This window comes from Vombatus ursinus, unplaced genomic scaffold (assembly GCF_900497805.2).
Source record: "Vombatus ursinus unplaced genomic scaffold, bare-nosed wombat genome assembly UNPS02014179.1, whole genome shotgun sequence".
NCBI classification, from domain to species: Eukaryota; Metazoa; Chordata; class Mammalia; order Diprotodontia; family Vombatidae; genus Vombatus; species Vombatus ursinus.
Genome location: NW_020953957.1, coordinates 2041554 through 2069033, shown reverse-complemented (window position 1 = coordinate 2069033; position 27480 = coordinate 2041554). Strand labels below are relative to the sequence as shown.

At 39.3% G+C, this 27480-nt stretch overlaps 1 protein-coding gene and 1 long non-coding RNA gene across 2 annotated transcripts in view; one reads left to right on the top strand and one right to left on the bottom strand.

Moving 5' to 3' along the window:
* Positions 1 to 10550: 10550 nt before the first annotated feature.
* LOC114041760 lies at positions 10551 to 20865 on the bottom strand. The gene is made up of 3 exons (XR_003568939.1): positions 20662 to 20865; positions 12660 to 12796; positions 10551 to 10636 (listed from the first exon to the last, which is right to left on the bottom strand). It is a non-coding gene; the product is annotated as an uncharacterized LOC114041760 (long non-coding RNA).
* The window catches only part of MOV10 (Mov10 RISC complex RNA helicase), a 21252-nt gene continuing 13853 nt past the window's right edge, over positions 20082 to 27480 (top strand). The window contains exons 1-3 of the mRNA XM_027860379.1: positions 20082 to 20423; positions 23371 to 23515; positions 23664 to 23767. Of these exons, the coding sequence (XP_027716180.1) occupies positions 20179 to 20423; positions 23371 to 23515; positions 23664 to 23767 (494 nt within the window). The 5' untranslated portion in view covers positions 20082 to 20178. The remainder of the gene's footprint in view (positions 20424 to 23370; positions 23516 to 23663; positions 23768 to 27480) is intronic.

Below are 27480 nucleotides of genomic sequence, written 5' to 3'. Positions count from 1 at the left end.
TTGATTTTCTTCTTTCCTTTTTTTAAAATCAAATTAATCAGTGGTTTATCTTTTTTATTGGCTTTTTCATAAAACCAGCTTCCAGTTTTATTTATTAGCTCAATGGTTTTCTTTCAGTTTTATTAATTTCTCCTTTAATTTTCAAGATTTCCAATTTAGTGTTTAATTGGAGATTTTCAGTTTGTTCTTTTTCTAGTTTTTTTAGTTGCATGCCCAATTCATTGATCTAGTCTTTCTCTATTTTATTGATGTAAGCAATTAGAGATATACATTTTCCCCTAAGTACCACTTTGGCTGCATCCTATAAATGCATCCTATAAAATGTCTCGTCATTTTCTTTAATGAAATTATCAATTGTTTCTGTGATTTGTTTATGACCCACTTATTTTTTTAGGATTACATTATTTAGTTTCTAGCTAATTTTAATCTATCTTTCCATTGCTCATTATTAAATGTAATTTTTACTGTGTTATGATCTGGAAAAGAATGCATTTACTATTTCTTCTTTTCTGCATTTAGTTGAGATGTCCATGTCCCAATACATAGTCACGTGCTTTATGTAGTTGCCATGTACTGCTGAGAAAATGGTATATTCCTTTCTATTCCCATTCAGTTTTCTCTGGAGATCTATCATATTTAACTTTTCCAGAATTTTGTTCACCTCCTTAACTTCTTTCTTGTTTATTTTTTGGGTAGATTTATCTAGTTCTGAGAGGGGAAAGTTGAGGTCTCCCACTAGTATAGTTTTATTGTCTATTTTCTCCTGTAACTCATTCAACTTCTTCAGAAATGTAAGTGCTATACCATTTAGTGCATATATGTTTAGTATTGATATTACTTCTTCTGTGGTACCTTTCAGCAAGATATATTTTCCTTCCTTATCTCCTTCAATTATATGTATTTTTGCTTTTGCTTTATCTGAGATCATGATTGCTACCCTTGCTTTCTTTGCTTAAGCTGAAGCATAATAGATTCTGCTCCAGTCCCTTACCTTTACCTTGTGTTCAGATGTGTTTCTTGTAGACAATGTATTGTAGGGTTTTGTTTTTTTTTTCATCCATTCTGCTATCCACTTCCATTTTATGGGTGAGTTCATTCCATTCACATTTATAGTATGATAACCAACTGTGTATTTACCTCCATGCTATTTTCCCCTTGTTTCTTTCTTTTTGTCTCTCTCTCTCTCTCTTTCTCTCTCTCTCTCTCCCCTCCCACCCTGTCCTTCTTACAAGTATTTTACTTCTGATAACTGCTTCCCTCAATCTGTCTTTCCTCTTCTCAGTACCCCCCTTCTATTATCCCCATCCTTTTTTACTTCCTTACAGGGAAAGATACATTTCAGCATCCAACTGAGTATGTATGTTATTACCTCTTTGAGCCAGTTCTGATAAGAATAAAATTTAAGCTTTGCCTGCCACTGACCACCACCCCATCTTCACCTCATTGTAATACCTCTTTCATACCTCTTTTATGTGGGATAATTTATCCCATTCTGTCTCTTCCCTCTTTCTTCTTCCAGTGCAATCTTCTTTCTCACTCCTCTGTTTTTTGGGGGTGTCATCCCATAAAAGTCATATTATATCCATATGCTGTCTACAAATACTCCTTCCAATTGTCTTTATAGTCATAAATTCCTTAAGAGTTACAAATATTATTTTGCCATATAGAAATATAAACAGTTTAACCTTATTTCATCTCTTTTGTTTTCTCTTTCTTGTTTCTTTTTTACCTTTTTATGTTTCCCTTGAGTTTTGTATTTGGAGGTCAATTTTTTTTTTATTCAGCTCTGGTCTTTTAATTAGGAATGCTTAAAAGTCCTCTATTTCATTAAGTATCTATTTTTTTCCCTGAAAGATTATATTCAGTTTTGCTGGGTAAGTGATTCTTGGTTGTAACCCCAACTCCTTTGCTTTCTAGTATATCATATTCCAAGCTCTTTGGTTTTTTAATGTTGAAGCTGCCAAATCCTCTGTAATCCTGATTGTAGCTCCACAATATTTGAATTATTTCTTTTTGGCTGTTTACAGCCCTTTCTCCTTGATCTGTGAGCTCTGGAATTTGGCTGTGATGTTCTTGGGAGTTTTCATTTGGGGATGTCTTTCAGGTGATGATCAGTGAATTCTTTTGATTTCTGTTTTGCCCTCTGGTTCTAGTATAAGCAATTTTCCTTGATAATTTCTTGAAAGATGTTGTTCAAGCCCCTTTTTTTCCCATCATGACATTCAGGTAGTTCAATAATTCTTAAATTATCTCTCCTGGATCTATTTTCTAGGTCAGTTGTTTTTCCAATGAGAAATTTCACATTTTCTTCTATTATTTTTAATTTTTTCACTTTCTACTTTTTAAGGAATTATTTTCTTCAGTGCAGTTTTGTACTTCCTTTTCCATTTGGCTAGTTCTCTTTTTTAGGGAGTTATTTTCATTGGTGAATTTTTGTATATCTTTTTCCATGCTGTTGACCCTTTTTTTCATGATTCTCTTGCATTGCTCTCATTTCTCTTCCCAATTTTTCTTCTACTTCTCTAATTTGCTTTTTAAAATCCTTTTTAAGCTCTTCTAGGAGTTCTTTTTGGGCCTGAGACCAAATCACATTTTTCTTTGAAACTTCACACATAGCCATTTTGACACTGTTGTCCTTTTCTAAATTTGTGCCTTGATCCTCCCTGTCACCATAGTAACTTTATATAGTTGAGTTTTTTTGGGGGGGGAGAGTTGCTCATTTTTTTCTGCTTATTTTGTGACTTGATGTTTTTATGTGAGAGTTGGGCTCTGATCTTGCACTGTCTGGAGATTTTTGTGACAGGGCTTAGGGTCTTGCTGCTGGCTTTCACCGGGCTTCAGGACCTAGCCACTTGCTTGTACTAGAAGGTAGGCTTCTCTTCCAGCTTGTAGTAGGGGGTGGGGCCTTCCTGTTGGCCTCCCCAGGGTATAGGGTTTCTCAGCTTGGAGGACTTGCTGCTGGGTTGCTATGGAAACAGTCTTTCTGCTCGTTGTTCCTAGGGGAGGGATCTTGTTGCTGATATGCCCCAGGTTTAGGGGCCCTGCTACTGGGTTGCTATGGAAACAGGGCTTCTCTTCGGGAGGGTCCTGGGGGTGGGGCCTTATTACTAGTCAGCAATGGGGTCAAGGCCTTGCTGGGGGTGGGGCCTTGCTGTGCTACACAGACTGCTGACTTGCCTACCGGCTGCTGGTTTGCAGTGGGGGGGGGGGGGGCGGTTCTCACTGATGGATTGCCCCAGGCTTGTAGCCTTGCTGCAGGCCCCCTGCTGTGAGGCTGGCTGCTGCTGCTGCTCCTGGATCCCAGCTCCCAACCCACCCCAGTGAGACAGACCCTTCCTGCTGTACTGGTAAGCCGCTTCCCTGCTCCTGTCAGTCCTGAGGCAGTTATCAAGTTGTTTGGAGGAGAATTTGAGAGGGCTTCAGAGGGTTCCTTCCTCTCTCTGCCATCTTGGCACCGGAAGTCCCCTCTTTTTTTTTTTTTAAATACATGCTATAAAGGGATGATGGTTCAAGGAGGAAGAATACAGGGAGACATCTGAGCAGTGTAAAAATAAGTTATCAATAAAACCTATTTTTAGAAAGAGAAGACGGGAAAAAAAAAAGAAATGCATCTTGTAAAATTGTAAACAACAACCTTTCCATCAGACAAGACCTAAGGAAATACACCTCTCCCCAGTCCTTTGCGGAGGTGAGGGAAGAAGGATTCCCAGGTGCATTCACATCCAAAAAATACACTTCTTATTCTTGTTGGTTATTTAAACAGATTTCTTAATTAATTAAGATTTTAATTAAATCTTTAAAATTATACATTTTTATACTAATGATGTTATAACACGAATTGTTCTGCCCACTCTTCATCAGCTCATACAAGCCTTTCCAAGTCTCCTTAAAATCAACTTCTCTTCTCATTTCTTACTGTAAAGTAGTACTCCATCACCTTCACACACCAGTTTGTGTAGCCATTCCCCAACTCACGGGCATCTCCTTAGTTTCCAGTTTTTTGCTCCCACAAAAAGAGCTGCTATAAATATTTTTATACATATAAGACCTTTTCCTCTTTTTTTCTTTTTTTAACCTCTTTGAGGTTTAGGCTCAGCAGGGGCATATCTGGGACAAAGGGCATACACTGTTTAGTAACTTTTTGGAAATAATTCCAAATTGCTTTACAGAACGTTTGGATCCGTTTACATCTCTACCAACGGTGTTTCCATTTCCCTGTTCTCCCTCAGCCCCTCCACCAGTTGTCATTTCCCATGGCTGTAGACAAGTAACCTGAGTTTCTTCTCTTGAAAACTACCTGTTCATGTCTTAGGCCATTTAGCAATTAGGGAGTATTTTTTATTCTTATAAATTTGAATCAGTCCCTTACGTATTTTGGAAATGAGACTTTTATCAGAAAAACTTGCTGTAAAATTTTTTTTTCCCAGTTGTTTCCCTTCTAATCTGAGCTGTGTTGGATTTCTTCGGGCAAAAACTTTTTAAGTTTTATGTATTCAAAATTACCCATTTTATCTTTTGTGATCCTTTCACTCCTTTGCTCATGAACTCTTCTCCTATCCATAGACAGTCAATTTCTTCCTTATTTCTCTGATTTGTTGATGATGTGGCCTCTTACATCTAGGTCAGATATCCATTTGATCTTCTCTTGATTTAAGGTATGAGGTGTTGATCTAAACCTAATTTCTTCCATGCTGCCATCCAATTTTCCCAGCAGTTTTTTTTTTTTTTAATCAAATAGTGAGTTCTTATTTCGTGCTAGGACTTTTATATTTATTGCACTTAGGCTACTAGATTTGTTTGCTTTTCCATATTGTGTACCTAATCTGTTCCACTGATCAGACTCTCTGTTTATTAACCACACACACACACACACACACACACACACACAATGTCTGTGTTATTTATATAGTTATATATCTGATGCTGCTAGCCCTTGCTCCCCTTCTTTCCCTTTCCCCCCCATTATTTCCCTTGGGATTCTTGACTTTTTGTTCCTCTTAATGAATCATTTCGTTAATTTTTTTGTCTAGTTCTATAAAGCAGTTGTTCAGTGATTTGCTACAGCACTGAATAAGTAAATTAATTTAGGTAGTACTGCTATTTTTGCTATATTGATTTGACCTCTCCATGAGTAATTAATATTTCTCCAATGATTTAGTTCTGTTTTTATTTCTCTAAATAGTACAGCTGTATTTATGTAATTTTTGTTTTTATCTTGGTAGGTACACCCCACATATTTTATACATTCTGTAGTTATTATAAATAGAACTTTTTTTTCTATCTCTTCCTGATGAGTTTTATTGGTATTATGGAGAAATGCTGATGATATATGTGGATTTAATTTATATACTGCAACTTTGCTGAAGTTTGCTAAAGTTGCTAAATTAAAACTATATTCAATATATTAATTGTGCATTATTATTGAGTTATTAATGGTGTGGCATACTGTTTGTAATGTCAATTTTTTTGATCCATTGATGTGTGTTGCTGAATTTTTTCCTTCCTATTTTTGTTAATTTTAAAGAAAGACTTCCTCCATAAAGTCAGGAGGACCTGAGTTCAAATCTGGCCTCAGACACTTGACACTAGCTGTATGACCCTGGGCAAGTCACTTAACCCTAATTGCCTCACCAAAAAAAAAAAAATCAGAGGGGGATTGCTGTCTGAAAGGGAAAGGAGATGAGGAGAAACACAGAGGGGAAAATCTAAGTGATACAAAGACAAAAGAATCAAAATTTATGAAAAAATAAGCAATGAACATGAAGGAGATTTATATGAACTATTGAAAAATCAAATAATCAGAACGAAGGAAACAGTATGCACAATAATTACAACAATGTAAATGAAAAAAAAAACAGCAAATTGATACTAAATTTCATGTGATTATAATCACCAAACGACTCCAAAGAAGAGATATGAGAATGCATAGCTTCCCTCCCCTCCTTGCAGAGTTGAAGGACAAGGGGTAGAGAATGCTGCCTGTACTATTAGACAGGGCAGTTAGAGGTAGCTCAGCGGAGAGAGTTTCAGGCCTCGAGTTAGGAAGACCTGAGTCTGTGTGACCCTGGGCAAGTCACTTAACCCTGTTTACTTCAGTTTCCTCCTCTGTAAAATTAGCTGGAGAAGGAAATGGCAAACCACTCCAGTATCTGCCAAGAAAACACCAAATGGGGTCACAAAGAGTAGACATGACTGAAACAACTGAACAGTAACTGTAAAATATGTTAATTTTGTGGAATTGCTTTTTTTTTTCTTGTGTGTTTCTATTTTGAAGGATGACCCTCTGGAAGTGGGAAAGGAGAAAGATATAATGGAAAATTAAGGTGCTATAAAAACAAAAGATGTCAGTTTTTAAATGGGAAACATCAGCAATGAGACTAATTATGATGATTTGGTAACCTTAACAAAATAGCAGGGTACAAAATAAGTCCATAGAAATAATGAGCATTTTGGTAATTTGGCTAACATCCAGGATGAAAAAGAAATAGAAAGGCAAATTCCTCTTAAAATAAATACAAAAGACATATACTATCTGGGATTTAACCTACTTACCATAGTGCCTACCATAGGCTTTAAGAAATAGAACTGCAGAAAGAGTCTTTACAGAAATAAAGACCTATGTAATTGATGAGATGGTTAATATTCATGGATGAGCCATGCCAATATAATAAAAATGACAATACTACTGAAATCTACATATTTGGAACCATTCCAGTTAAGCAAGGGGATACATTATAGAACTAAACAAAGTAATAAAATTTAATGGGTGGAACGGAATTTCTAGGATCTCTTTTTTTTTTTCTTTTTGTGCTTTTTGGTGAGGCAATTGGGGTTAAGTGACTTGCCCAGGGTCACACAGCCAGTAAGTGTTAAGTGTCTGAGGCTGGATTTGAACTCAGGTCCTCCTGATTCCAATGCCAGAGCTCTATTCACTGCGCCATCTAGCTGCCCCAAGGATCTCAATTTTCAAAAAACAATGAAGAGGCCTAGTATTACCAGATTTCAAATTATGGAAGATAATTTAGAATTATATAAGAAAAGTTACTAAATGGTCCATATTACTTGATCCAAAAATCCCATTATGTTTCATTATGTTTAAAGGTCATTGATAGAAATTAAGGGTCTATATCAGGGGTGAGGAACTGGCAGCCTCGAGGCCACATGTGGCCCTCTAGGTCCTTAAGTGCAGGCCTTTGACTGAATCCAAACTTCACAGAACAAATTGAAGCCCCGTATGGCCTCTAGGCCGCAGGTTCCTCACCCTGGGTCTACGTATACCAAAATGGTTATAGCAGTATTCTTTGTAGTAGCAAAAACCTGAAAACAAATTAAGTAGACCTCTAATGCAAAAAAAGATGGCTGATCAAATTGTGGTAAATAAATGTAATCTAATATTATGAACCATAAGGAATGAAGAATATGAAAAAGGCAGAGAAACCTAGGAAGACTTCTAAGTACTGATTCACAGTGAAAAAAGCAAAACCAAAAGGAAAATGTACACAATTACCACTACGATGATGTAAATGGCGCATCCATCAAAGACAACAGAATTTCAGTTCAAACACAGTGGCCAATGGTGATTCTGGATGTCTTCTGATGTCAAAACATACTTCCTTTTAATGAAGAATGGTAACTGTAACAATAGAAAGTCACATGTGCTGTCACTTGTACTTGGTAGATATACAGTCTTAAATGGATTTGGAGTAGGGAAAGGACCACCAAATGAGAACCCAATCCTTAGGAGCATCTGTAATATTCTCTGCCTGCTAACAACTTCCAGACGCTTGTTTCTGGAAATGTGTGGTGATGTGCAATGGAAGAGGTGCTTTATTGTGAGATCCTTATGGCCTCCATCTTGTTAATGGCAGCTAGATGGCTCAGTGGATAGAGCACTGGGCCAGGAGTTAGGAAGACCTGAATTCAAATTCAGCCTCAGACAGTTATTAGCTGTGTGACCCTAGGCAAGTCATTTAACCTCTGTTTGCCTCAATCTACTGGAGCAGCAAATGGTTGCTCCAGTATCCTTGCCAAGAAAACCCCATGGACAATTGGTCCACAGATTTATGAAGAGTCAGATGTGACTGAACAACAAGAGAAATGCTAATTAAGTGTTTGATATCTTTAAGGGAGCTTCATACTTGTACTGGGCTTACCTGACCTGATCTTGTTCGCTTTCCTTTCACACTGATGCAGTTTGTCCTATTCTTAAGTAGATTTGGAATTCTATGAGGATTATCCTTGCAATGGCATAGATCCTTTAGAAAATTTTGATTATACCCCCTTGAATTTCAAATATAAGACTGTTGCAGTCCCATCACAATATTCAGTGGTAGATCTTCTTTGTTACTGTCATTCCCATCCCTTTTTCATTTAGATCATAATAAAGTTGTATTTCAAATATCTTTTTAAAAGAAAGAAAGAAAATGTTGGCGTACCCTGTATTGAAAGGGACACCTGGAGATTTTATCTGATTCCCCAGTTAAATTCCCTGTGTGTCTTAGAGTTCCCTATAAAAAAATTTGAGGGCCCTGTATTATGCAAGGCACATAGAGCAAATTTATATCCTTAAACATGGTCAATGAAGTGGGCCCAGACTACAATATAAATTATACACAAGGGTGGGATTTTTTTTGTTTTTTGTTTTGTTTGTTTGTTTTTTTGGTGAGGCTTTTGAGGTTAAGTGACTTGCCCAGGGTCACACAGGTAGTAAGTGTCAAGTGTCTGGTCTGAGGCCAGATTTGAACTCAGGTGCTCCTAACTCCAGACCCGGTGCTCTATCCACTGCACCACCTAGCTGCCCCTATTTTTTTTTTTAGTATGTGATGATTATGTTTAATAATAACACCTTACAATACACCACACATTTATTAAGCATCTACTATGTGCCAGGCAGGGTGTATGGGTATTCAGGACTAGCACCTCTAATGTGAAGGCTTGCCAAGGCCTTTTCAGGGTTGCTTATCCAATTTTGGTGTCCACCTGATTCACCCAACTCTCACCTGTAGCTCCAAGAAGCTGTGGAATGTGGCCATACCCCAGACCCTAATAAACTGTCCTGGCAGGTGGGCTAAACCAGGTTGAGAGTCATTGAGTTAAGGGAATCTCTACTCCAGACATGTGAAGACTTTCCCTAGAAGAATGAGTGAATGAGAACACTTGTTCCAATGGCCATGAAGGTGGGTTAGAGCTTAGTAAGGCATCCAAGACGCCAAGGGCTGCATCCCAGGCCATCTCACCAGATAGTCTTTTGTCCTGACGCTGGACTTTGTGCAACTCTGCCTCACTTAAATTCGGTTCACATGCGGAGTCAAAGTATCACTTGTGATGTCATTGGTCTTCTTAGAAAATGAAGGACAAACAGCAACAACTACGGGCCAAGCACCGTGCTAAGTGCTGGGGATAACAATAAGAGTAAGACAGTTCCTCCCCTCAATGAGCCTATAATCTAATGGAGGAAGACAACAGACAAAAGTGAACTGAAAAAGGGATAGAGCAGAGGGTACCCAGTGTCTGGCGTGATGAGGGTGGAGTCAAAACCAAGCAGTGCAGCTGGTGGTAAAGGAAAAGTTGGCTCATGTAAGTTTCTTTTTTTTCTTCCCTCTCCCCGTCCTAGAGGTGACTACCATTAGACACGTGTGTGTGTGTGTGTGTGTGTATGTATATATATACATATATATGTAAAATTATTCTATACATACTTTTATTTATCAGTTCTTTTTCTGGATGCAGGTAGCATCTTTCCTCATATGTCCTTTATAGTTAATTTGGTATTTACAATAGACAAAATAACTTATTCACTCAAAGTCATTCTTAAAACAATATTGCTGTTACCACATACAATGTTCTCTTGGTTCTGCTCATTTCATTCTTCATTATTTCATTCAAGTCTTTCCATGTTTTTCTAAAATCATTGAACTCATCATTTCTTATAGCACAGTAATATTTCATCACAGTATATACCACAACTTGTTCAGCCATTCCCCAACTGAAGGACATCCCTCCAATTTCCAGTTCTTTGACACCACAAACAGAGTGGCTATTAACATTTTAGAACATACAGATTCTTTTCCTTTTTCCGTAATCATCTTTGGAAATAGACCAAGTAGTGGTATTGCTGGGTCAAAGGGTATAGGTAGTTTAATTATTCTTTGGACATACTTCCAGATTGTTCTCCAAATTGGTTGGATCATTTTAAATTCCACCAACAATGAATTAGTGTCACAGTTTTTCCACATCCTCTCCAACATTTGTCACTTTCCCCTTCTATCATTTTAGCCAATCTGGTGGGTGTAAAATAATATCTCAAGGTTGTTTTCATCTGCATTTCTCTAATCAGTAATGATTTAGAGAATTTTTTCATATGACTATAAATTGTTTGATTTCTTCATTGGAAAACTACCTGTTCATATCCTTTGACCATTTATCAATTGGGGAATGACTTGTAGTCTTAAAGGTTTGACAGAGTTCTTTACATATTTTATATATGAGACCTTTATCTGATAAACTGTCTATAAATTTTTTCCCCAATTTTGTTTTTCTTTCTTCTTTTCTTCCCATAGGTTTTAATATGTTGTCTCAATATTATCATTTTCTTTAATGAAATCATTGTTTCCATGATCACCACCTGATAGAGATCCTGGAAAGAAAATGTACAGGAATGTTAGACAAGTTTCAAAATTCCCAGGTTAAAAAGAAAATATTGCAAGCAACAAGAAAAAAAAACAACAATTTAAATACTGTGGATAAATAGTCAGGATTTCACAAGATCTAGCAGCTTCTACACTAAAAGACCATAGGTCTTGGAGCATTATATTTCAAAGAGCAAAGGAGCTAGGGTTGCATCCAAGAATAACTTATCTAGCACAGTTGAGTATAATCCTGAATGAAAAAAATAGACATTTGACTAATGGAAAAACTATCAGATATCTATAACAAAAAGACCAGAACTCAATGGAAAATTCAATATAAAAGATCCAGAAGAAATATAAGGGAATCATTAAAGACGAATTATAAGGCACTGATTCAGGTCGAACTGTTTACTTGTGATATGTGAAAATGTTATTAATATCAGTAATTATTATTAGTAATAGTATTCTTAAAACTGTTATTACTAAAGTAGTTTGAAAGAAAGGTTGGGGCAGAGTTGTGTGTGATGAGGTGATTGTGAAAAGCAAAACTGGGCAGGAAGAAGTTAAAAGGAGAAATTATCTCATAAAAACAGGGCATAAATGGAAGAACTAATACAGAGGAAGCAGGTGGGAGTGAAGGGCTAGTAATATTGGAACCTTATTCATCTGGGTTGGAGAAGAAACAACATACACATCTGAAGAGGTTTAGAAGTCTTCTGAACTAGAGAGGTGAGAAAACTGGGGAATAGGGTGTGGGAGAGACTTTTAGAAGGGTGTACAGATTAAGATTAGGAAGATGGGGTGAATAGATAAGGGAGGGACTTTTAGAGGGTTAGGTAAAATAAGGAATAAGCGGGTAAGGGGAGAAGATAAGGTAACCAGGATAGGGTTAAAAAGAGAGGCCGAGAAGGAAAATAGTAAAAAATAAGATGGAGGGAAATTGACAGATAGTAATTATAACTTTGAATGTGAATGGAATGAACTCACCCATAAAATGGAAACAGCAGAATGGATTAAAAATCAGAATGCAACAATACATTGTTTGCAAGAAACACATTGAAAAATAAGAGATACACACAGAGTTAAAATCGAGGGTTGGAGTAGAATTTATTATACTATAGCAGATGCAAAAAAGACAGGGGTCACAATTATGATCTCAGACAAAGTTATGGCTAAAATAGATTTAATTAAAAGAGATAAACAGGGTAACTACATTTTGATAAAAGGTACCATAGACAGTGAAGCAATGTCAGTACTGAACCTATATGCACCAAATACTATAACATCTAAATTTTTAAAAGAAAAGTTAAATGAATTACACATGGAGATAGTACTATAATAGTAGGGGACTTTTATCTCAGAATGAGATAAACCTAACCAAAAAATAAATAAGAAAAAAGTTAAGGAAATGAATAGAATTTTAGATAAACTAGATATGATAGATATCTGAAGAAAATTGAATGGAAATAGAAAGGAATATACCATTTTCTCAGCAGTTCATGGTACCTTTATAAAGATTGACCATATATTAGCACATAAAAATTTTATGGTTAAAAAGAGAAATATTAAAAGTATCCTTTTCATATTATAATGCAATAAGAGTTATATTTAATAAGGGACTAAGGAAATATACATTAAAAACTAATTGGAGATTAAACAACCTAATCTTAAAGAATGAGTGGGTAGCCATTTATTAAAAGGATCAGACCCCTTAAATGAATGGGGATCTTACTCACGATCTAAGATGCCCCCTGTCTCCAAGGCCTTAGTTTTATAGTTCTTGATACCCAGAGACACGGAAGGGGCAAAGTAAAATACAGTCTCATTGGTTGGTAGACCTTGCTCTTGACCCTCCAAGAGAGCTAGAAACGATGCATCAGCATGAGTGGTCACAAGATGGGCAAGGCAAGAGTCCTCTTCACTGACTAAGTGGTCATAAGATGGTCCCCTCCTCATGGCGCGCAAGAGAGTATGGTCTAGAGGTACAAAAATAAGTTGGAAGACTTTCCATATCATGTCGAAACATCTCACCTGTGCTGAGTTTGGTCACGGTGATAAAGCAAAAGGTCTCCTAGTCAGTATTCTTGTGGTTAGGCAAATGAACCTCGAAACTTTTATAACAGGTTATTGAACAGTGAATTTATAGCTTGTAGTTTAAAGTTTGGCACCTGTTATAAGAAAGAATCTCTTATATAATTATTCCTAGATATAATATATGCAAAATAGTATTAGTATATGTAATTCCTATATTAATATTAGTTGACTAGACCTGACTAAATGTGTATTACTAGATAAGCATATCACTATAATCATTACCCCTATGGAATCACACCAAATTGATTAATATTGATTAGAGTAAAATAGGAATACAATAAATCATTCTTCTCATATTACTGCCTTAAGCAGTGACAAATACAAAGACAAATATGAAAGGATATATAAAGACAAATATAAAGGGATTTGAATGAATTGTAAAGGAGCTCCACATAAAAACTTTGCAGCTGCATATACATATGAAAGGATGGGAATGTTGACTAGGTTAAGGAATATCATGACTTTGCCCCGCTTAACTTAGTTTTTATGCTAACTTAGCTTCATTTGTGTAACAGGCACAAAGTCTTTTTTGTTCCCAAAGAGACTGAATCAGCCCTTCGTATCTCCATGAGGTTTCTGTGTCAGAGCTCCCCTTAAATGAATTTGGGAGCACAGAATACTTAATTTTGATTAAACAGAAAACCATATAGATTTGCTAACCTTAAGCTTTAGAATAGTTTCTGGAAGAGACCAAAGCTTCTGGTAACTAAGAAGTCCAAAGATAGACTTAAGTTTGTTTATCTAGAAATTACCCCACTCTGTGTTCTAAAGAGATCAGTGATTGGGACAAAGAGTCATCTGCTGGAAAAGAAAGGGCCTTCTAGCAAAAACTCTGAAACAAACCAGACATACCACTATTCAGGAAGAAAGCACAAAAACGGTTTGGGTTCCCCCTGCCCCCAAAGAGGACATCTCCTAGTCCACGACTAAGGGTTGATTCTCTAAAAGAGCTTCAAGGTTTAAACTAAAAAATCGTGGTAGAGCCCACATGGTAGAACTCATTAGGAAGAGGAGCACCATGGCCAGAAGCTGGAACGAATGAATGAAAACACATTTATTGAGAATTTAACTACATGCAAAGCATGGAAACAGAAAAAAATCTCCAGTGGAGTCATGCTTAATCGATCAGCAAAGACTTCATCTCTAGAAGAGTAGCATCTTGCAGAGGTAATGAGTCTAGTGACATAGCATCCAGTGAACATTGCCTTCCCAGTAGAGACCAGGAGGAAGTAGGCCTGTTGTAAGCAATGCAGTGATATCATTGGAGACATCAACAGAACAGCCCTACAAACTCAGGTCATAAATTGTCCCTCTACTTGTGTGCCCTGGACATGCATGTTCCTATGTGTATGCCCTGGCACATGTCCCTTTACTTGTGTAGAATAGCACATTAACCTTGTATGCTCTGGATAGGTATGTTCTCTGTGGATTCCCTTCCACACATGCCTTGCCATATGTGTTTTCTGTGTATGTTCTTACACATGTGCCTCTATGTGTGTGTCAATCACACATGTTTGCTATGTGTGCCCTCCTACACATTTGCCCCAGCCTCAGGTATCCCTTATTTGTGTATATCTCCACTTTCTTGCATCTACTCTTCTAGATTATAATGTGGATATTTATGAGAAAGTGTGTGGAAAGAAATGTTTGTGGAGAGAAATGTTTTATTCCTGTTTTTATTACTGTGCTAGTCCATTAAATGCCTTTGCTTCAAACTCATTGTGTCATCTGGCTAATAAATAAAGGTAAACATGTCAGGTGGGGGCTCACAATCTATAGCTTTGAATGTCATTTGCCTCCCTAGATTCTTTTCTGTCTTATAATGAGTTTACCTTCTAGGTAACAATCAACCTGCCGTTAATGGATTTCTGGAGTGCAGTTGGTTACATGTGAATGTGCAGGCTGTTTTGACATTAGTATGACCTCCTGTTCACAGACAAAATCAAACTACTCAGAGAGCAGAGCTTCCTCTCTGTACCCAAGCACATTCACCTTGTCCTCACAACAGCTCCTCCCCTTTGTTTAAAGTTGCATCCTTACTGCCCAGTTTAGACCAAAGGAATTGCTACAGATAAGGACATAGCGGTCTTACCCAGTTCCTTCGTCTGGTTCTTAGTCTGAAAAGCCATGTGGTACAACCCCATCAGGTCCAAATACTTAGAAACTCCCAGGATGAGATCTCTGATCTCTGATCCCCAGAGAAACAGCACAAATAGCAATGGGTTTAGAGTGTCTCTCCCCAATACCCTGGCAAGAAGCTGGGAAAGTCAGGTGGTTGTTACCAGGGGCTGCACCTCTGAAAGACCACTATTTTTATCTTTTCCCTGGGTTGGGGGTGGTGGGGAAGGAAATAGTTTTACCTTGTCTGCAGAAGAAAAGCCTCCCTGAAGAGTCTATAAATTTTCTTTCTGGGAAGCTGGAACATGCCTATGGGTTAGGTCAAGATTTTCCAGCAGTGACTACATCTTTACAGTCACACGGTTGACTGAAAGGTAAAAAGAATCCAGAGGTGCTTCATTGGGAACCCAGAATCATTTGATTTGGTAGAAGGGAATATGCCTCCAGAATTGTTTTTAAAAAAAAAAATTTTTATTATTGTGAACCTAACAAACATTCTCTTTTGCAAAGGACAGACAATAGGAATCATATATGACACTATAAATATCCATTATGTACAGCTGGTTTTTAAAAAGTATTTATCACATTCAACAGAGTTGTTGTAGCACTACTCTGTGTCCTCTTAGAATTTCCTTCTGGTTTATATGTATCTTCATTATAATGTATATGGGTATGTATATGTGTTCATATGTATTGTGTATATACATAAGTACATTATAATGTGTACATATATATTCATTATATATGTGTATGCAGTACACATGTATTTTTGTCCATTTTATTTTATTTTTTCAGTTAACCTCCATCAACTTGTCTCCTAAATGTCAAACTCATTCAAGATTCCTTGAAAGATGTGACGGCACAGAGAACTTTGTTCAGATCATCTGATTATTAGTATCAAGTAAAGCATAGCACAAGGAGATAGTTTACCACTTTTAGGATTGGTCAGCCCAGAGTCCAAGTGGAAGAAGGATTCCCTACTGAATGTGAGATCACCCAGATTCAGTTTATTCATGATGGTTTGCTTATGGCATCAAACCCTGGAAAGCCGCAGGGCCTCCCAAAGGAGATCCACTGTCTGTCAAAGAATCGTGAGAGAGGGAAGGTATATAAGGGTTCGGCAAGTCCTCCTGGGATTCTTCACTGTGGTTTGGAGGGGAGGCCCTGGGGTGGTGAAGGACCTGGCAGGAAAGCACTAGCCCAGGCAGATGCTCCTAACCTGGATGGGCTTTGGGTATGGACCTGCCAGTGGACTGCCAATGGCAAACAGAGGAGCTCAGTTCAGAGGGCTTCATCACCATCACCAAAAGTTTGACCCCTACCTAAGCAACAAACTTTTTCAGTTATTCTGGGCCTCAGTTTTCTCATCTGTAAAATGAAGATCTGACCCCTAATGTCCCTTCTCGCTCCAAGTCTGGGATCCTAGAGGCTTGTGATTCACAGCAATTTGTGAAGGCTATCTACTAATCAAGAAAGGGTTGCAATTAACATTGTAGAGGGAGTATTCACCAATAAAATCGTGGGTGCTTTAAGTACCATAACTATGAATAATAATGGATAGCATTTATGTAGTCAGGCCCAGTGCTAAGTACTTTTAAAAATATCATCTCATTTGATCCACAACCACCCTGGGAGGTAAGTACTATTATTATCCCCACTTTGCAGCTAAGGAAACTGAAGCAGACAGGGGGTTCGATAGCTTGCTCTAAGTCACATGGCTAGTGTTTGAGGATGGATTTGAACTCAGGTCTTTCCGACTCCAGGCCCAGTGCTCTATCTACTGTGCTACATAGCTAAAACAAGCTAAGCTAAATTAAACAAACTTAAACTAAGCTAAGAGTTTTCACATCCACAGGTCTATTTAGTAGGTCAGCAGTAACAACAAACATTTATTAAATCCTTACTATGTGCCAGGCATTGAGGATACATAAATACATTGATAATGTGTATATGTTCATAATATATGTATATAATGTATATATGTATGTGTACATATGCATGTATTGCAAACATACATAAATGCATTATAATGTGTATATATATTCACTCTATATATGTATGCAGTAAGTATATATTTCTGTTCATTTTATTTTTTCAATTGATCCTCCAGCAAATTGTCTCCCAAATATCAAACTCATTCAAGATTCCTTGAACATTCCAATGTGCTAAGCATTGAGGGGTACAGAGGAAGGCAAATGAAAGATAACTAGGTTACCTGTACAGGCTGAGAGGCAGCCAAGAGTACTGGATAGAGAGCTTGCCTCAAAGACAGGAAGTTCAAGTCCTGTTCCTCACATATGTTGGCTATGTAATCCTCGGCATGTCACTTAACTTTTTCAGTGTCCTAGATGACTTTCTAAGACTACATTGCCAACCTGCACTGGGAGAGGGAATTTCCTTGTCCTATAACTCTCTTTACCAATAAAATCACAAGTCCAATCTCCATTCTGCACAGACTCATTTACTTAGTGCAAATTATAGTCCACACGCTTAAGCCTATTTTCTAATTTAAACAGTTTCACATACACAAATCTTATTTTCAGGCACAGCTACACACAGCCTACCAGGTTTTTGAGGTGTGAGACTAAATTAAGGGAAGCAGCAGATTTCACCCAGATGGTGACCCACAGAAAACCTTTAATGAAGGGGTGACCTTATATGGGAGACGCACTCTCTGAGTTAGAGAAAGGGCCCCACCCTCCATGCTACAAGGTAGTAAGTGGTAATAAATAGCAGAACCAAGGGAACAGTATGCCTGATTATTGCAACTATGTAAATGAAGATAACTTTTAAGCAGCAAAAAAAAAAAAGATTCCCGTCCCAAAAAAACTGGACAACAATCATAATAATCCATAAAGCACCCACCCCCATTCTTTTAACAATGATGGAAAACTACCAGAGTGTAAGATTTCATGTACTATCTGTTGTAGTTTGATGTTTTATTTATTCATTTATTTATTTATTTATTCCTTCATTCATTTTAAAGGATTATATCTTGAGGGGAATTTAACTGATAACCCTGCCAGCAGAGTTAGTATGATTATTGAAATAAAATTTATAAACTAAAAAAAAAAAAATAAATTGCTTTCCAAGACAGACGTACAAGGGGATCAGTCTCATCAGTTTATAGGGCAATATAATTTCTTACTAGGAGGAAATCATTTTTGGCTGTATTGGCCAGGAGAAGCTCCATAGGGAGGTTGGACATAAGGTGGATCAACCTTGAGGCAGGATTTAGCTAGGTCAAAGGGAGCAGGGAAGCTTTTCCTATCAGAAAGCCTTAAGATTTCTTTAGGAAGGAGTTCTTCAACTGTACAATGAAGGCTTTCAACTAGATGATTTCTAGCTAAAATGTTCTGATTGCTTAAGAACTTGAGTAAAGGCTTAGAATCAGGAAGGAATATAGAGTGGGGGAAAATGAGGAAAATGTCTATAGTAGGAAGTGGTGCAGAACCAGACTGAACAGACAGTACCAAACTTGGTCCCAAAGACAAGGTCTGAGAATGGACAGTACCTCCCTCCCTTCTTGAAGAAGTGGAGGAGCATAATATTTGAATTGTTTTCTGTGTGTTAGTTTTGCTAAACCGATTTTTTCCTCTGTTTTTTAAAAATTCTTTGTTATAAGGGATGGTTCTGAGGTAGGTCAGGAAAATGAAAGTGATTAAAAAAACTATCAAAAATTTTTGTGATTAAATAGGTAGGGTAAAGGGGGGGGCAGTTGGGTGTTTTCCTGAAATGACAGCAGAAATTGGGGTCGGAAAACCTGACTTCAGGTCCTCGCCCTGCCATTTATGTATGAGCTTGGCCGAGTAACTTAGCTTCTCTGGACCTCAGTTTCCTCGAGAGGTCATTTTTTTTCTCCCCCCCCCCCCCCCCCAGCATTTCACAGATGAGGAAAAGGAGAGAGAAAAATTTGTACTTGCCCAAAGTTACAAAGCTGTTAGAAGCAGGTAGTTCCCCCAGCTGTTACTTAGTTCAGTGTGTTTTCACATTATACAAAGCTGAGGTACTGAGGACATCATCCCTTACTCCCCAGCTCTGGGGGGTGACAAAGCAGCAACAGTATTGGTAAATTCCCCAATCTTTTCATTTGTACTTAGCGTTTTCTAGAGATCATGTTATATGAAGGCATTTATTTCCTGCTCCATCTTCTCATGGGTTTCGTCCAGGTTTTCGATCCCATTGTCCATCCATTTCCTGGTAGCTAGGTGATCTAGGCTCAGAGCTAGTTGTCACTTTGGATGGTGGAAGATACAGGACTCTCCGTGAAGAATCAGTCTCCCTCCCACCAGACTGGAAGACAAAGGAAAGGCCGACAGGAGCAATTCCGTGCTCCCCAAGGGCCCCCCACCCCCATCTCTTCGGCTGGCTCATCCCTGCTCTGCCTCTCTCCTGTTCTCCACCCCCGCACACATCCGGTGCCGGGTAGTTCTTGCTTGTCTTAATTTTATCTCATTCTGAAGGACTCTGCCTGGTACTTTGCATCCTGTTCTAGTTCTCATCCTGACACTGATATTGCGGTTAACCATTTATTGCCCGATATACACGCTACAGATCCTGTCCTCAAGAAGCTTACAGCAGTGGGACCGCTGATATCCGTGGAATAATAAATACAAAACGGAGCGCAACTAAGTGCTCGAATATGTGATGGGAAGCCGGGGTTTTGGATGCAAATAATAAAGTCGATGAGGCTGCCAGGGAAACTTTCTAGGCGTTACCCTTCTCCCCTCATTCCTTCGTCTATGTTTATTGTTCTTGCCTCAAAGAGACAGAGTTCTGTCACCGAAAACCATCCTGGCTTTCGCCTTCCTCATGGGTCCTGCCCAGCCTAAGAGCGGCAGGTTGGGGAATGAGGCTGGGGATGCATGGCGGAAGGTTGGTCTGCAAAAACGGGTCAGGGTCTCAGTGAACTAGCAGGATGAGCTAGACTGTACAGGGGCAGCCACAGCTGATTCAGGTCTCTGTCCTGACCTTTGCTCCCTACTTGTCAAATAAATACAAAGGCCCTGGGGTGGGGAGGGAGGTCTGGGGTGCTAGGAGAGCTAGTCGCAAAGACACCCACTCCTTCCGGGCTTATCTGGGGGCCCCCAGCAGAACAGTGTCCAGGATTCAGGCTGGATGCCAGGGGAGGGAGCTCAGGGTGAGAGGAGGGCCCTGAGGGAGGGGTCAGGCTCCTTAGCAAAGAGTTAATGGGAGAGGGGGAGGGGAGAGGGCGCCGGGACCGGACGAGCCAGAGCTGGGGAGGGTAGCTGGGGATGGTCTAGGGTTGCTGGGTCAGAAGTCGAGAGAAAGAGCTGTTGGGCTGAATTGGGGACCCCGCAGCCCCAGTTCAGCTCGTATGTCTAGACCTGGTACTTCCTCTAGCGCTGGGGACTTTCAGTTTCATTTCATTCCGCGCTTCAGCCCGGGCCCCTTCCGGACAGCCAGCTCAGTCCCCGCCGCCACAATGACCAAAAAGTTCACCCGCGCCAAGCTCCGAGAGACCGGCCAGAGATTCAAGAGTTTTCTGGCCGCCCGGGGCCAGGGCCAGGAAACCAACCGCGAGCGGCTGCGAGATCTTTACAACGAAGACTTCAAAAGCAGGTACCACTGGGGCTTAGCTCATCTTCCATAATCTCTCCCCATTCCAGCCGAAACCAGCCCAGACGACCCCACCCGCACCAGCCTTCCAGCAGCCACAACATCCTCCCCACGAAGTACCTTTCCTCGACATAGCCTGTACTGCCCAAGCCCGCAACTGCAGGGCCCTGTGCCCCTCGAAGGGCGCACACCTCCTATTGTCGTTCCCCACTGCCCACTCCCAACCCTATTCCCGTTTTACCGCTTTGGAGATCGCGCTGCTCAACATCCACCCATTCCAATCAGGGCAAGACTTTAAATCCCAGAGAGCCTTCCTCTCTCTACCCCATCCCCCAGCACCCAGAAAGGGGAAGGCACTAGTTCCGTGCCTAGCCACCCGCGTATCGCCCGAGCCTTGGGGGACGGCAGACCACTGTGTTTATTTGGGAGAGGGAAAGATTAAAAATGATCGAACCCCAAGGGTCTCTATCATCCCGGCCCTGAGACACAAAGCTGTATCGTTGATAGACTCTCTTTTGCCTACTTCCTGCATAGCACAGATTAAGCGCTTAATAAATGTTGTTGACTTGAATTTTGTTAAAACACACACACAAAAGGAGGGGGCGGGAATTGAGCAGGCTGGATAGGTTCTTTTCCTTGGGAACCTCAACACCAAAAATGCAAAAATTTCCCAGTTATTGAATTGGGGACTCACTCTTAGGGTGCGGTTGTTCATTTATGCAGACCAGCACATCCAATGGATTTAGCTGTGCCAATGACTTTACTACGGTTGCTAAAACCCGCTTTTTAAGAAGGGGGGGGACCGCGGGACAGCACGACAGGTTTAGTTTATTATATTCAGGTGAAGTAAATCACAAGTACACTGCCAACTTCTCATAGGATTTAGAGCTCAGAAATTTAGTACAACCCCCTCATTTTACAGATAAGGAAACTGAGGCCAAAAGAAGGAAAATGACTTGCCAAAGGTTAAACAGGTCCTCTGATGATTCTCTAGGCAAAGGGTCAGAGTATTAATCCAAAAGGTCAGAGCACCTTCTAGGTACTCCCTATTGTCACTTCCTTCTGGACATTCAGACCTGGCCCAGTATTTTGAGTTATGTCATGTCCTTGTGTGCCTGAACCCCTAGACCCAGACTTGGTCAAATTAGTGCTTTCAGTACAGCCTTGGTTCCCACTGCGATCAGGGTCCTTTCCTGTTTGGGCCCTTTCTCTACGCCTTTGGGCTTCCTCAGCTGGCCCCTGGGCTGGGTCTCTATGAATCCCCATGGGTCTTTGAAACTCCACTCACATTGCCTTCTCCAACGTTAATTTACCACCCCTACCAGTTTCGGTTGGTGGCTTTCTCTGCTGTTTATTTTTCTAATACAGATCCTCCCCCCTCCCACTCTTCAAAGAATCCCCTCTAATCTTTTTACCTTTGTCCTTCTTCTGTCCTACTCTGTTTTTCTTCCTTTAATAGCTCACATTACCCTAGGGTTAGAAATTCACAACATATATTTGCATAGTAAAGACGGTCACCTTGTTTCTACTTAAAATGTCTTAAATACTTTAGACCCCCATATTTACATTCTAATATATGAATCCTCTGACCCTAGTCGGTGGTCCTCTCCTCAGTCTCCACTGTTGGGTGGCAGGTAATGGTTTTAATTAGGGTATTTAGAACTCTTTTGGACCAGCTATATATTATCTCCTTTGTAGCACATTAACACCTCCATTTTCACACCTAGTTTGGAGAAGTGGCCTTTGTAATGAGGAATTTGCACCTTCCCTCCAAGTCATCCTAACATTATTTATTTATTTATTTTATTTTGGTGAGGCAATGGCGGATAAGTGACTTGCCCAGGGTCACACAGCTAGTAAGTGTAATGTGTCTGAGGCCGGGTTTGAACTCAGGTCCTCCTGACTCTAAAGCCAGAGCTCTATCCACTGCGCCATCTAGCTGCCCTAATGCTAACATTAATGAAGCACCTACTATTCACCAGGCATGGAACTAAGTGCTGGGGACATAAAGAAAGGCAAAGATAGTTACTGCTTGGGGCAGTTAGGTGGCGCAGTGGATAGAGCACCGGCCCTGGATTCAGGAGGACCTGAGTTCAAACATGGCCTCAGACACATAACACTTACTAGCTGTGTGACCCTGGGCAAGTCACTTAACCCCATTGCCTAGCTTTAAAAAAAAAAAATAGTTACTGCTCTTGAGGATCTTAAGATATAATGAGGGAGACATCATACAAATAACCATACACAAACAAGAGGCGGATGGATGGATGGATGGATGGATGGAAAGATGGATGGATGGATGGACATACAATATAATTGGCCATCATCTCAGAAGGAAAGCCCTGGCGTTAAGGACGACCAGGAAAGGCTTCTCAAAGAAAGTAGAATTTTAGCTGAGGCTTGAAGGAAGCCAAGAGGCAAAGAATTCCAGGCATGGAGGACAGCCAGTGAAAATGCACAAAATCAGGAGATCTGGTGTCCTGTTCAAAGAACACTAAGGAGGCCAGTGTCCCTGAGTAGTAAAGTACATGGAAGGGAGTAAGAAGACTGGAAATGTGGGAAGGGGCCAAGTTATGAAGGTCTTTGAATGACAACCAGGATTTTATATTTGATCCTGGAGATTACAGGGAATCATTGGAGTTTATTGAATGCCCCCCCCCCCCCCCGCCGGGATGACATAATCAGATTTGCATTTTAGGAAGATCATTTTGTTGCAGAATGGACTGGAATAAGGAGAGACTTGAGGCATGGAGACCAACCAGAAAGCTATTGTGAAAAATCAGGTGTGAGTGAGGTGATGAGGACCTGTGTTGGGATGGTAACAGATGGTAACAGAGAAAAGAGAGTATATAAGTATTGTGAAGACAGAATGAACAGGACTTGGCAACATTGAACCCCTAGATGACCCTTCCTACCCTGGACCCTAATCTTACCTACTCTCATTTCCTAGTCTCAGGTCCTCCAGCAGCCTTGGGGAGCATGGGGACTTTGAGGATCCTGTGCCTACCTTCTCCTCCATGCTCTATGGGATGCGTTTCTACGGGCAAGCTAAGGTCACCAAGGATAAGGTCAGATTTTGCAAGGTGAATCACAAGGTGAGACAATGAAATTCTCTGACCTAAGTTCACCCCTTAATATCCCATCTCATTATATCCCTAGGAGAAGGGAGAGAAAGAATAGTTTAAGGAGGAGGTGGAGTAGTGCTCCTTTCTGTTGATTGATTTTTTTCTCCCTTGCCCACAGAAGAAGAAAAAGAAAGTGAAGCAGGAAGACAGGGTTTTTAGGGAGATCAAACCTCCAGGGTCCAAGAAGTCAAATTCCCAAGTGGCACAGATCTTCCAAAATCGGTAAGTAGGAGTTGTAACAGGGATGGACATGGAGATGAGGGGTGGTGAGGACAGGGAGATAAGAACTAAGGACTGCTGGGTAGGTGTGCTCTGTAGTTAGGATTTGCTCTGCACTTTTTTCTTGGCTTCTTGTCTTTGACAGCTTTCATATTGGAAGGAATAAAGTACTGTTGGGGATGAAATTTCCTCCTTTAATCTTCTCTCTTCCTTCTCTCCCCCTGCCCTTCTTTAAATGATATGAAGGTGAATGAGAGGAGAGGAAAGTGGTTTGGCTTTGACTTAGAGGGGTTTCTAGAAGTAGAAAAAGTGTTGGGACAAATCAGAGCTTTGACTTTTCTGCCAGCTTTCCCACCTGAAGTCACAGAGAGATGAGCCCCAAGGGATGTGACTTCTGTTACCTTAAAGAGATCAGGAACAACCAGGCAGGGAATTTGATAGGAATCCTAGGACTAGTGTTTTTCAGCAAGCTCATGGAGGGCATGAAACCTCTTCTGTAGCTAACAGATGTCACAAATAAAATTGGTAAGAGACTGAGGAAGTGAAATCTTAACGTATTGATTTATTAGCAAGGCTAGCAGTCGCATAACAAATTGGATCCAAGGCCCCTCAGTAGGCATATGGACATTTTGTGGTTGTACTATTCACTTTCCCAGAAATTATATGCACAAAACATTTGTGGCAATACAGAATTTTAAATCACAAAATGGATGTTATTCACAAGGTGGAGCTGGTTTTGTTCTTTCAATTTCCCCCTTTGATCCTTGGGGAAATCTATTCCCCATGGATCACTTATCCAACACCAACTGCATAAAGTTCATTGTACGTTCAGGATCAATATTTTTGGCCATCATCAAATTATTAGAAATTAATTTTGAACGAGGTTTAGTATAACATGTAATACAAAGTCTAATACAAAGCAAAAAAAAAAAATTATGAGGCCTAGGTTAGTGAGTACTCATTTGATTATAGTTGTAAAGCCAAGAAGAGGGTCCTACCGTAGGGGATCTGCATCTTACTTGAAGAACAATTGGGTTTCTAATACAACCTGTTGCATTTTGTAAAGACTTGTTACAATCTCTCCTGATTGAGTAACATAGGAATAACACCATTGATTGATCTTGGCAAGGGCCCCTCCTTGTGAAGCAGTAATGAGCTCTAAAACCATGTGATTTTGCATGAGCATCTGGGCTTTACATGGTTTTTGGTCTATGGGAGGGCGGCCAAACAGCATTTCACATAATTCCCACTTTGGTCTGCATCACAGTTAAAATAAAGCAAGGGAAAGTATATCAGGCCACTTTAAGTGGGTTTCAGCACATAATTTACTAGTAAGAGTTTTAAATTCTTTATACACTCAACCTGACCTGAATTACCAAGGTAACCAAGAAAACTCAGCGAACATAAACACCATGCTAAAGCACTCTAATAACAATAACAGCATGTCTCCTTGTAACCTGATAACCCACTCCCGATGCCCATTTAATCAGTACGTTTCATCTTGAGTCCCAGATGTCCTATGTAGTTGTCCCTTTCTGGAATAGGTCTCATTCTCAGGGTAGCTCTGAAGGAAGAGCTCTTGCTAGTAGATCTCCTTCTCTGGTTCCAAGGCAGTGTCAGAGTTGACTAGGGAGTGAGTAAGAGAGATGTTGTGAGGGTAGAATGGAAAGGAGATTCTTAGGTAATTCTGTTAAAATCTGCCAGCAACAACACAGTTATCCCTTCCACATCATGACTTTCCCCATCCCTGTTTCAACATAACGTGGGTCAGCATAAGAAATTAAATGGGAATTTTGGGGGAGTTTTGCAGAAGCTGTAGATGAAGGCCAGAAGATGACACAGAGCCTATAACCAAATACTAAACTCAAGTTTTACAATAAGGTACTATAAACACCCCATAAAAGAAAAAGAAAAAAAATCAGACTTCTTCTCTGGTACAAAGGGAGGTCCAAAAATTTTTATGGATTTTCCAGATTTCGGGGGTGCTGAGCCCCTAATCCCCAAGATGTGGAAGGGATAACTGTACTCAGTATAATTTAGTATTGAATCCATGAAGGCTTGATTTGGATCCTATCTCTTTAAATTATCAGAGACTTCAAAAGAGGAAAATTTCACTTTCTTTACAATTATCAATGCAATATGTAACATTCTTAATCCAATTTTGAGAACTTGTTACTATAACATACATAAGGCCTGTATATCCCATAAGATACATTTGGAACCCACTCTCTCTCACACACACATTTACATACAGACATACACATACACTCACACACACACACACACACACACACACAGATATACATATATCCAATTTTTAAATTCCCCTTTTGAGGATATTACCAGAAAGAATGATACTTCAAGGACCCAATTTTAACATCAATATGTAACTATTAGCAAGTGGATCACAAACCCAAGAACTCATTTACTTAGTTGATAACAGTAAGATCTGTCCCACTTGCATACTAAACTTCCACTGTTCACCTTCTCTGATTATAGAAATTTGCTATGAAAAGAAAATGAGGAACATGGTTATGATGATACCAAGACTATCCCCTCCAGGACACAGACTAACCTGAAGTCATAACAGGGGAAAACTCTTCTTCCTTTGTTTGATTTAAGGCATGAGTCATATTTAACGGCTAGTCCTGTATTAAAGTTCCACATTATTCACAGGATAGCAAAAGCCAGGCTCAGAATTAACCAGGTGGGAAAATTTCCTGTTCAGAAAGGAAAATAACAAAATTCGGGCAATGAGTCAAGAGGCTCCTGTCTCAGTCCATATAGTAGGGTTGGCCCCTCAACTTTCTCATGCACAGACATCCACCTGTAGCAGTTATTGAGCAACACATGGCATTTCCTTTGAATGGTAGACTATTGGCTTAATGACACTTCAGACAACTCTACCTGAAATCAGAACTTAGAACATCAAAACACAATCCCACAAGATTTTAACTTAAATAGCAAAATTTCACTAATCACAGCTTAGAACTGGGTTATTACTTTTCTTATGTATTAATAACAGTTAACAATGAACCAATATAAGGACATTTCACTTATCCTACATTTATAACTTAAGAATTATTACACTTTGGAGTTTCACACATATACAATGGAGTTTCACACGTATAGTAAATAGTTATGTATTGAAGTTAAATCTGTTTATTAACAGATACAATTTCATAATTCTCATAATTGATGGTCAAATAATCCTAGATGAAACCCACTTGTCACTATAAGCAAACTTGTAAATTTCCCCACTTTGGCTGAGAGGGGTCCTAGTTCCTAAAACTTCAATACTTCGGACTCTCACAACATGTGGTTAGCAGGGCTGATCAAATTTTATGCCTTGAGCGCCCATAGGAAGTCTGTCACAGACAAGGCTAACTTAAGGATTTTGTTAATTTTCTCTCCCAACAAGAAATTATCCACTTTAAAGCAAACATACCCTATTAAATATCACTTGCTTTAAATTTATTTATTTATAATTATAAATTATATAAATTTATATAATTTATAATTATTTGTTAAAGTATAATAGAACTGATTTGTTATTAATGACAATTATTAATTGATTGATCAAATAGAATAAATTATATATTTTACATAATTATATTACATAACTAAATAAAAATAAATTAAAACAATTATTTAAATTTAAAAATAAACAATTATGAATAAAGAGGTGAGAGACTGAGATTTAAGTTTTTAAACAT